At 41.6% G+C, this 11,734-nt stretch overlaps 1 protein-coding gene across 7 annotated transcripts in view; it reads right to left on the bottom strand.

Moving 5' to 3' along the window:
* Positions 1-381: 381 nt before the first annotated feature.
* Positions 382-11,734, bottom strand: part of mymx (myomixer) — a 62,890-nt gene continuing 51,537 nt past the window's right edge. For 6 of the 7 annotated variants that reach the window (XM_080782438.1, XM_080782442.1, XM_080782440.1 and 3 more), the window contains 8 exons: positions 10,835-10,975; positions 10,126-10,200; positions 9,283-9,369; positions 7,972-8,063; positions 7,536-7,621; positions 3,032-3,199; positions 2,393-2,593; positions 382-1,537 (listed from right to left, as the gene is read on the bottom strand). In XM_080782438.1, the coding sequence (XP_080638564.1) occupies positions 1,245-1,537; positions 2,393-2,593; positions 3,032-3,199; positions 7,536-7,621; positions 7,972-8,063; positions 9,283-9,369; positions 10,126-10,200; positions 10,835-10,975 (1,143 nt within the window). In that variant the 3' untranslated portion in view covers positions 382-1,244. The remainder of the gene's footprint in view (positions 1,538-2,392; positions 2,594-3,031; positions 3,200-7,535; positions 7,622-7,971; positions 8,064-9,282; positions 9,370-10,125; positions 10,201-10,834; positions 10,976-11,734) is intronic. The other variant, XM_080782443.1, reaches the window with a different exon arrangement.

Raw genomic sequence — 11,734 nt, 5'->3', positions numbered from 1 at the left:
AAACCACAATTTTTCTTCCACCTCATTTTTCTCCTGCAATGTAAGATGGAAGCCCTGTCTGTACTGATGAGACCCAATTATTGAAATCCTAAACATGGAATATACTTCCATGCCACATGTAATGCTGGTCTCAGGACTGCCACCAGTATACAGATAACTTACCAGTCTCCATGTTAAGGTTTTTTTTATAGCTACCGTAACCACTAACCACTTTAACCCTGTCATCCCAATTTTAAGTATGTCATTATACTGTAGGCACAAAATAAATTCTGATCCACAAGCTCACAACATGCTGTTATGTGTACATTCTATTATCTTATCAAAAACAAATTAATACATGAAACACACAACAGAATAATACCGTACACAGATATTAGGTGCCAATTTCAATTGTTTAATTATGAATATGACCATCCTTTTCTAAAAAGTAGCAATAAGAGGATTGTGTCAACATTACAACAATAAGCACAGGCAGTGTCAAACTGCTGATTATGTTAGAGTAAGAATGTCTTTTTGTGCATGTATTATTATTATGTATTCATAAGTGAATTGGGGAAACTTGCACATTAAATGAAATTAGTACATTATCCTGTATAATTTATGTAATTATGTAATTCTATGTAATTCCTGGTCGTACTATCAATTATATGAGGTTATTCTTCCAACTGAGCGTCTCCACTAAGCAGTGTCTACTTTGGGTAGATTTGGATATGTTCATAACTGTTTATCTAACAATTGGGCAATTTAATAAGAATACAACCTTCAAAATACTTTACATTGTTGGGCAAATCTACAGCCACACAGTGCACACACAGAGAACGTATTCCTTATTACACTCAAGAAAATCATGTGAACAGACTTGTGTAAATTATTTAAAAAAGGAACCATGACTTGAAAAAGTGTTATTTCCCTTGAATTCTTAAAACACATTATAACACAACACAACAACACCTGACGCAAAAATAAAACCATGGTAACTCTGCCAAACATAAATATAAAAGTCTATATAGTAAAAAAAGAAAAAAGAGAAGAAACTGTGCACTGCACATTACAAAATATATGATCTGCAAAACCGTGATTCCTGGTTGATATACGCGGGTGTGCATCGTGTTGCACATCGACATTAGACCTACGAGCTCACAGCGCGATGCGAGCTTGTAGATCTGATATATTTTCAACGCGCAAAACACCGCACGCAAGTATACAATCAGGCCTTTTTTATATAGAGCTCATCCATCCAGGGCTCAGAGGTGTCCGTCCTTTTTCCCGAAGAACTTCTTGAAGACGGACTTGTTGCGAGGCCGCGGCAGGCTGGCGTAGCTCCTCAGAGCGCCACGGTCCTGCTGGACCTGGACGGCCGTCTGCTGTGGCCACCCCGCGGCAGCCAGCGGGGGGCGCTCAGCGCCGGCGGACGGACTGTCTGATGACGACTTGTCTCCTATAACCAGAGTCACAGAGTAGCTGGAGCCCACTCCCTGCAGCCCTCTGCCTCCAGGGGGCGCCTGCAGCACCGCTGGCCTGATCCGCTGGTACGTTGCTGTTGGAATAAAAATATTAAAGGTGTTGGTCATATGATCTGGGACCACTTAACCACCGCTTAAACCTGATTTATACGTTTTTCTATAGCAGCATGTAGGTCCGCTATTGTTGCTTAGGGGCAGCGGTCATGGCCGAACGGTTTGCGGAGCGGTCTTGATATCGGAAGGTCGCTAGTTTCATATCCCCGGACCGGCACGTTAAAATAACCACCACTGAAGTGCCCTTGAGCAAGGCATTGAACCCCTACCATGAAATGTTCTATGAGCAGGGCCTGGCTGTAAACAAGTTCTTGAGCTTAGTCCAGTTACCCTGGGTAAACATGGTAACTTTGCTTTGCTTTTCCCAGTGATATGATCAAAACGGCACTGTTTGTGTGCGTGCGCATGTGTTCGGGTTCCGACAGCAGACCAGTTGTCCAACTGCCTCCAACGTAGACTTTGCAGGGGACATGGCTTTGGTTACTTTGACCCCTTTCAAATTTGCATAGAAATTGTACCCCTTGGTGGTTTGGAAATAGAATAATATACAGTACATGATTAACATATGGATTACACTCAAAGCTGATGGGCACAGCTGGGAGAAGAGGAGGTTACAGATTCTTTCAGATATGAAGGAAGCAAACGCCCGAGGGGTAGCTTTTGTCTTTTTGACATTTTTACCTCTGAACTTCAAGGATGCTCTGATGATCGAGCTGAAAGCTTGCCCAAATTGTGGCGCCACATGCGTCTTAGATACAGTTAATTGACGACTGACGTCCAGAGATCCCCATGCAGGGAGCCATGCCGTTCCAATGTGTTTTTTGGGTTGAACAGCTATAGTGGCCAAGCAGCAGCAGTGGTGGTTGAACATGTACCTGAGGTGAATGAGTGGGAGCGACGCTTGTCGCTGAGCCAGTCCTCCTGACTGCTGTACGCAGGGGAGGGAGCAGGGGAAGAAGTGCTGGTGTTTCTGGTGCCCTGACTGCTGTACGCAGGGAAAGAAGTGCTGGTGTCTCTGGTGGTGCCCTTGGGAAGTCGCTGAGTCGTAGTCTGCTTCAGGCTGCCGAAGTCATCATCTATAGAGGGCAACACAAACACAGTGAGCTAGGCAGGAGCATTGAAGGAAACGAGAGAGGGGGGAAAAAAAGAGACTGGAAAACAGAAGGTCACCAGTGGCCGGTTAGCCTCTTTTATTTTATTAATTTTAGTTCTCAAATTGTATCTAAATCCCACCGCTTTAGGCCAGGCTTTTAAAGCAGTTTAGGCCGGTCCGGTCCTAAAATCTATGCCAATTAGTCGTGCCGGGGCCTCTGTCCAGACCAGTTAGGGCCGGGTTAATGTTCAGGCCCGTTGAGAACTCCAGTGCTGCCCCCCTATAGTGACCAACCTCCTAACAGCTAATTGAGGACAAATTTCATATTATATGCAAATATAGCAGAGGCATGGATTTTCCACCCACCCCTCCAGCAAATTGTTTACTGTAACTGTTAAACAGGAATACTTCCAGTTCTTACCACAGGGACTTGTGTGTGAAGAGGAGATGTTATGTAAGCGCTCCCTTTGTAATGTGTGACTGTGCTCTCTGGTGAGGACAACGATCTCTTTAGCGTGGCCACTGCTTGTGGCTTTACACCTCGGGAACGTTGACGTGAAGACACCGGAAGGGGCCGCTTCACTGAAACCTGTTGAGGGTTATCAAATGAGTCAATTACTGAAGGGACCGCTTCACTGAAACCTGTTGAAAAAAATAATCAATTACTTTGGCATACAGATGATTATTCCACATGCGTATGCACACCTGGACCTGTAAATGAACAACACAAAAACTAAGGCACTGGTGTCGGACTTCTGGTTTACCGGAACGGGGTTCAACTCCCTGCAGTGCCCTGCTCAATGTGTTGTATTTACCGGAAAGGATGGGAAACATTAGCAAATTGCGGAGTGTTAGAAAAAAAAGGATGGGTTATAGCCCATGTTTTTTCATTTTTTTTGAAAAATTGCGGAAATTGCGGAATTTTGAATTTTGAATTTTTTTGAAAAATTGCGAAATTGCGGAAAATTGCGGGAAATTGCGGAAAAAACCTTATAAAAGTTATCCTCGTTTCTCATCATTTTGGACCATGGGCTATAGCCTATATCGTACGGCAGTGATACTCAACATCAGGCCCGCGGGACCATTATGACTGGCCCACCAATGAAAATCTAAAAAAAAGAAGAAAAATAAATCTGGAAAATGAAATAAAAATAAATAAATCTGAATGAAGTTATCTTTAATTACATTATTATAAGTAATACTATTAGAGTTGTACTATTACTCGAACGAAAATAAAAGCTTGGGGGGGGGGGGAGATGCAATGCAAATGAAAGACATATACTTTGTATCCCTATTCCCTGACATAATTTTATAGCTAAACGGACAGAATTCTATTTTATTTGAATGATGAAACCCAGCTGCCATTAATAGTTGGAAATGGAAATGGAAATTGCGGAAATTGCGGAAATTGTAATTGCGGAAATTGCGGAAATGGTGGAAATGGAAATTGCGGAAATTGCGGAAATGGAAATTGCGGAAATGGTAATTGCGGAACTTGCGGAAATGGTGGAAATGGAAATTGCGGAAATTGCGGAAATGGAAATTGCGGAAATTACGGAAATTGCGGAAGTTGTAATTGCGGAAATTGCTCTTCACTTATAGCTATCTATTTTCAGGTAGATTGTTTTATTTTACTCAGTCAGCCATATCACTACTCATTTTTTTTCATGAAAAAGGTCAAAGCTGGGTAATCTATTTTCAGGCAAATTGTGTTTATTGTATTTTATTTTACTCAGCCATAACAATTTATTTTCTGTTAACCAACTTGCTGGCTGGCAGGCAGTCAGACAGCTACTCATAGACAGGCAGACAGACAGCTACTCATGGAGAATTGGACAGGCAGGCAGACAGCTACTCATGGACAATTGGACAGGCAGGAAGGCAGACAGCTACTCATAGACAGACAGACAGCTACTCATGGACAATTGGACAGGCAGGAAGGCAGACAGCTACTCATAGACAGACAGACAGCTACTCATAGACAATTGGGCAGGCAGGCAAAGAGCTACTCATGTTATGTTATTATAACAGCTACTCATGTTATGTGCAATAATTTGTGCAGTTATGGAAACAGCTCTTTGTGTTTATGCAAGAAAATGTAACACATTTATTTATTTACATATTGTGTGCATGCACATTGTACTTTGATACATTTTGCGAAATAAAGCAATTGAAAGAGAGAAGTTATCAAGTATCATTAATGTCGTAATTTTATCTACTGGCCCCTGGCCCCTTGCCATTTTTGTAATGTGGCCCACAGGTAAATCTATTTGAGTATCCCTGTCGTACGGCATACTATAGCGCGCCGTTTTTCATCATTTTTAAGGATTTGAAAAAAATAAAAAAATAAAAAAAACGATGGGTTATAGCCTGTTGCGTGTGGCCATGACATCACTCACACACACACACATACTCAGTCATTCAATCATTGTCTGTGCTAATTCTCTGTCTCTCCTCCCCACTCAGACTGACACACCCAGACTGGCATACCTGCAGCAGATTCCCCTAATTGTCATCTGCTGCAGCCCTCTCTATAAAAGCCAGCCAGCTCAGTGTCATGGCAGACACAGACCCAGCAACATCTCAGTCACACCATGTCAATACTTGTTTTGAGTTTACTTTAATTTACTTTAGTTTGGCCTGGGGATGACCGGCAGTCTTTGTTTTCGTTGTTAGTACTAGTTGGTTGTAAGTTAGGCGGGGGGGAACGGCTTCGACGTCCCTACAGGGGGTGGCCTGGGCCCCCCCTCATTCTCCTGTGTTTGCCGGCATCTCCAGGTCTCCCTCAATTCTTCTAAGTTGGTAAAGTACCACTGAAACTTATGTATTGTTTAATATTTTGGTTGCTCACATGTTTCCAGTAATTTGATCCCTGTGGGGAAGTTTGGTTAATAAAAACCGTCAAACTTGTGATTCCGTGATGTCCTTCATTTATGTTGAGTTCTCCAATTCGAGCCATTTGTGTTATTTATGCACTTTGCTTGGAGACCGCAACATAGCCCATGTTTTTTGAAATTTTGAAAAAAAAAATACAGGCCCATGAATTAGAGGATAAAGCTCACATGTTACCCAAATAGTTGAATACACAAAAGCTAAGGCACTGGTGTCGTACTTCTGGTTTACCGGAACGGGGTTCAACTCCCTGCAGTGCCCTGCTCAATGTGTTTTTATTTTATTAGTATGCCGTACGATATGGGCTATAGCCCACGGTCCAAAATGATGAGAAACGAGGCTAACTTTTTTTTTTCAAAATTTCAAAAAACATGGGCTATAACCCATCGTTTTTGTCATTTCGTCATTTTTTTAAATCTTCAAAAATGATGAAAAACGTCGTGCTATAGTATGCCGTACGATATGGGCTATAGCCCATGGTCCAAAATGATGAGAAACGAGGATAACTTTTTTTTTCAAAATTTCAAAAAACATGGGCTATAACCCATCGTTTTTGTCATTTCGTCATTTTTTTCAAATCTTCAAAAATGATGAAAAACGGCGCGTTATAGTATGCCGTACGATATGGGCTATAGCCCACGTTCCAAAATGATGAGAAACGAGGCTAACTTTTTTTTTCAAAATTTCAAAAAACATGGGCTATAACCCATCGTTTTTGTCATTTCGTCATTTTTTTCAAATCTTCAAAAATGATGAAAAACGGCGCGCTATAGTATGCCGTACGATATGGGCTATAGCCCATGGTCCAAAATGATGAGAAACGAGGATAACTTTTTTTTTTCAAAATTTCAAAAAACATGGGCTATAACCCATCGTTTTTGTCATTTCGTCATTTTTTTCAAATCGTCAAAAATGATGAAAAACGGCGCGCTATAGTATGCCGTACGATATGGGCTATAGCCCATGGTCCAAAATGATGAGAAACGAGGCTAACTTTTTTTTTTCAAAATTTCAAAAAACATGGGCTATAACCCATCGTTTTTGTCATTTCGTCATTTTTTTCAAATCTTCAAAAATGATGAAAAACGGCGCGCTATAGTATGCCGTACGACATGGGCTATAGCCCATGGTCCAAAATGATGAGAAACGAGGATAACTTTTTTTTTCAAAATTTCAAAAAACATGGGCTATAACCCATCGTTTTTGTAATTTCGTCATTTTTTTCAAATCCTCAAAAATGATGAAAAACGGCGCGCTATAGTATGCCGTACGATATGGGCTATAGCCCATGGTCCAAAATGATGAGAAACGAGGATAACTTTTTTTTTTTCAAAATTTCAAAAAACATGGGCTATAACCCATCGTTTTTGTAATTTCGTCATTTTTTTCAAATCCTCAAAAATGATGAAAAACGGCGCGCTATAGTATGCCGTACGATATGGGCTATAGCCCATGGTCCAAAATGATGAGAAACGAGGATAACTTTTTTTTTTCAAAATTTCAAAAAACATGGGCTATAACCCATCGTTTTTGTCATTTCGTCATTTTTTTCAAATCGTCAAAAATGATGAAAAACGGCGTGCCTAGATGGATGAATCCACAGAGGGGTGCCCTGGGCGCGGCGGCCATTACTGAGGTGTACCTTAACTGATTAGCTACACCTGACCTACAAGACTAGTTTTTTAACTACCTATTATGTTTATGTTTATATATTTCTTTAAATATTTGTACATTTAAAAACTGTACTTTGGTGACTATAATCTAGCATTCTAGCTGATCTTGAGGCCTACAAAAAAAATACTTTTTCTTCTTCTTATCAACTAGTCAACTCGTACCAACGAGGTCAACTCGTGGATTTACTAGTCAATTAGTTGAATAGTTGACTAGTTGCTTAAAGCCCTAGGCCAGGTGTAGCTAATCAGTTAACAGTATAGCGTACATCTCAGACATGGCCACACCCAGGGCACCCCTCTGTGGATTCGTCTATATACAGTACACTACAGTCAGTGTATTGAAGAATTCATGTTCTATACCAGCATTTGCTTGTAACTTCAACATCCATTTCTTCATCATGAAGCGTGAGCAGGCGTTGAGCAGGTATTCGGAACCGTCACGCAACCTGCAGGGCAGAAAACACAGCTGTCACAGACTCTGTGCACAAGGAATTCAGGTACAGCGCAGCAGTCTGGTCTGGGATGCCACAAATAGCCAGAACCTCTTCTGTATCTGATTCCATTGACTTTATTCATTAAAAGGTGCTTTGCATGGTTAGTTCTGCCATAAAATGATGTGTATGAATGTGTGCGTGAATGGGTGAATGTAATGCATGTAATGCACTTTACATCTATGTAAAGTGCCTTGGATTTATTTATATAAATGCACCATTTACCTTATATTGGACACATTTATTTGTATTATATTGTATTGTATTATATACAGTATAGCGTTTATGGTTGTTTGTGTTCTCACCGCAAACTGAAGCAGTTGGGCTTTTTGGTGTACTCTGGGACTGGTGCGCACTCGGCTCCGATGAGGTTTAGCGGCAGGCCACATACCGAACTCTGTGGGTTCACGACACAAATGGACCGTTATTGAGTATAGAGAGTATGCACATGCATGATTTTCCCATCAGGACACGCCCCCCTCATCTAGACTGAGTGGCAAAACATTGAGCAGCATGGAGTGTTGGAGTTTGGAAGCGCTCGTTGGAAATCAGTCAACCCTCTGCGTACCACCTGTTTCTAAATGTCACATAATGCAGGAGGCAGCAAAATGTTGTGTTATTGAAAACAAGCACTTCCAAAAGAAAAATAATCAAATGCAGGGCATTTCTTGACAGGAAGTATAGCTCATAATGTTTCTATGGTGGACTTTGCAGATAGAAAGAGGATAATTCAAGCTTTTCGTCCAGCTGCAATGTTGGTGAGTTTAACATTGTTTAATGCAATCAGACAGGACTTTTCTGTTTGGATGTCAAGGCCAGAAAGTAGTTTTTTGCCACTCAGTCGGTGTTCCCGCATAACTTCCAGGTACGATGATGTCACGTGCTGTGACAGCTGTTGGCTGTTTCGATTATGTTTGATTAATGATTATTTAATATATATAGAGCTGATGCTATCATATCTCTATATATTTATTAGTATGCTTGTTTAGCAGGTACTGGGTTATAGGAGGAGCGCCTATTATGTTGCCTGGTACTGGTTGTTGCTTTTGTCCCCTGCAGGTGCTGAGCATTGTTGTCCCTAATGTGTTGCCGTCCTGAGGAGGGCCTGGCTTGGAGCCTGATCAGCCCTCGGATTGGTCCTGTGGCAGCTCAGGCCTTGCTTCCTGGACTATAAAGCTCACTCTCTGTCTGGACTTCGGGGTGGGAACACTGCTGCGTGTGGTGTGGGAGCACTCCAGCGTGTGGCCTTCCCTCCAGCTGACTGCTTATGTGTTTCATGTCAGGTTTAGTTGTAGTTCCATTTGTCTGTGTGTTAGGTTGTGTCGTTTGTTCATCATCATGTAAGTCATTCTATAATTCTGGGCTCACAGAGCCATTCTGTTTATCATTCTGTCCGCCATTTTGTCATGCACTAAGCCACTTTGTTATTTATTCTGAATTGAGTATTAAAGCCAATACTCTTTTATGAGCTGTGTTGTTCTTTCATACATGTTACGGGCAGTAAAACCCCTAGACTTGAACCGTTTCGTAACACGTGCATACCCTCTATTGAGTATTGACCGTTTTGACCCAATTTCAGCATGATTCGCCAGAATCCCTTTTCCGTTCCCACCTACCCTTAATGTGTCCTTTCGGTCCTGGTAGAAGCACAGGGTGTGTCTGTGTAGGACGGCATGGTAGGAATTCCAGGCGCGGGATTGTGCCTGAAGGGGGAAAATCAGATCAATGCTGTAAAGATAAAACGCTCACTGTTCTGACTACTGGCTGCTCATAAACGTTGAAAAGCAGCTTCTATAGGCCTTCTCACTGTTCTGACTACTGGCTGCTCATAAACGTTGAAAAGCAGCTTCTATAGGCCTTCTCACTGTTCTGACTACTGACTACTGGCTGCTCATAAACGTTGAAAAGCAGCTTCTATAGGCCTTCTCACTGTTCTGACTACTGGCTGCTCATAAACGTTGAAAAGCAGCTTCTATAGGCCTTCTCACTGTTCTGACTACTGGCTGCTCATAAACGTTGAAAAGCAGCTTCTATAGGCCTTCTCACTGTTCTGACTACTGGCTGCTCATAAACGTTGAAAAGCAGCTTCTATAGGCCTTCTCACTGTTCTGACTACTGGCTGCTCATAAACGATGAAAAGCAGCTTCTATAGGCCTTCTCACTGTTCTGACTACTGACTACTGGCTGCTCATAAACGTTGAAAAGCAGCTTCTATAGGCCTTCTCACTGTTCTGACTACTGGCTGCTCATAAACGATGAAAAGCAGCTTCTATAGGCCTTCTCACTGTTCTGACTACTGGCTGCTCATAAACGTTGAAAAGCAGCTTCTATAGGCCTTCTCACTGTTCTGACTACTGGCTGCTCATAAACGTTGAAAAGCAGCTTATATAGGCCTTCTCACTGTTCTGACTACTGGCTGCTCATAAACGTTGAAAAGCAGCTTATATAGGCCTTCTCACTTTCTTTCCTCCCAGCTGTAACTTCTGTTTCCTCTCCAGGGTTCCCTCCATAGACTGGAGCTCGGCCTTTCCATTCTGTTAGGGACACACACACACACACGATTTGGACAGAGAAATCTCTGTATTACATTAAACAACAAGCAATTTGCCAGGCTTTCATCTTTAATTTTTATTTCAGTAAGGTCTGAGCACATGTAATTAGTTAGAGAAAATTAGCTTCACAAATGTGTTCACAAAGGAAAGGTGTCTACTGTAACATTATACATTTGTTCCAACCCAACTCCCTTGGGAAATTTTGTGACAGCTGCTGAAAGTTAACAACCAATATAAGGCAATATTCCAAATAAATCATTATGCTTTAAGTAGCATGTGACGTGTCAAACTAGGGGGTTTTCATGATGCTGAATCAATTCCAAGCATTAGCTTTGCACGGAAATACTCCTTGGGCTACTACTAGTTAAAGTATAATGAAATTTGGAATTATCTTTCCTTATATTGGTTGATAATGGTACCCCAACTTTCAGCAGCTGTCACAAAGCTTCCCAAGGGAGTTGGGTTGGAACAAATTTATATGTGATTATAGACACCTTTATGAACACAGCTGTGAAGAAAGCTAGTGGTAAGCATTTATTTTTTTCCAGATTTGCCACACATTTCACTCATTTTCCCTAATTATAAAATGCATGGATCTTATTCTGTGGAATCTCACCATGCTGTTACATCGCCCCCCTGTGGCCATCACTTGGTACTGTTCCTCCACATCCTCCAGGCTCTGTGAGGCCATCCTTTGCTGCTGACAGAACCCGTCCAGACCCACGTGGTCCGATAGCATGAAGCTCATTGACCGGTCCTGTTGAGGACAACACGGTCACCCCAATGTCACCATGTCCACCGGTCACATATTCATGGATTCCTGCTGCATTCATAAATAATAATGGACAGTATAGACCAGGGCTGGGCAACTTTGACTATGGAGAGGGCCACTATTTTTCCTCACCCACTCCAGAGGGCCACATTGCATATTACTGTCGTAGCAAAAAATAGCCGATGTACAAGCTCAAAACACGTCGCAATGCGATGCGTTTTGAGCTTGTACATCAGCTATTTTTGCTATATTTGAATTGAAAACCTGAATAATTTGCTATTTTTGAATCGGGAATCCTGAAAAGCAATTTTTTTTATTAATTTAAAATGCATTTAGTTATAGTTACGTTAACTTTATGAACTGTTAACATAACTACGTTGGACACAAAAAGATCTAACATTTTAATACTATAGTCTTGAAGTAATTAACCCATTCTGACCTGAGATCAGATTCATACGAGGTTTCCACTGGGACACACACTGGTCTGATGAACCCATTCTGACCTGAGATCAGATTCTAAAAATGTCAGTCGTTCTTCGATTTTTCAAAAATAGCAGACCTACAAGCTCTTAGCGCGCCACTCGGTGGCGCGCTATGAGCTTGTAGATCTGCTATTTTTCAATAGCTAAAGCATAACATGATGCCAACACCAAAATGGGTGCCCGGTCAGAATGGGTTAAAGCAGGTTTGGAATTGTAAACAGCTGAAATCAATACTATATCAGACAGTATTTTGATATTAACA

Source organism: Protomyctophum bolini (genome assembly GCF_963924005.1).
Source record: "Protomyctophum bolini genome assembly, chromosome: 14".
Classification (NCBI taxonomy): Eukaryota; Metazoa; Chordata; class Actinopteri; order Myctophiformes; family Myctophidae; genus Protomyctophum; species Protomyctophum bolini.
The sequence above is the reverse complement of the archived record's forward strand: the minus strand, read 5'-3'. Positions and strand labels throughout refer to the sequence as shown.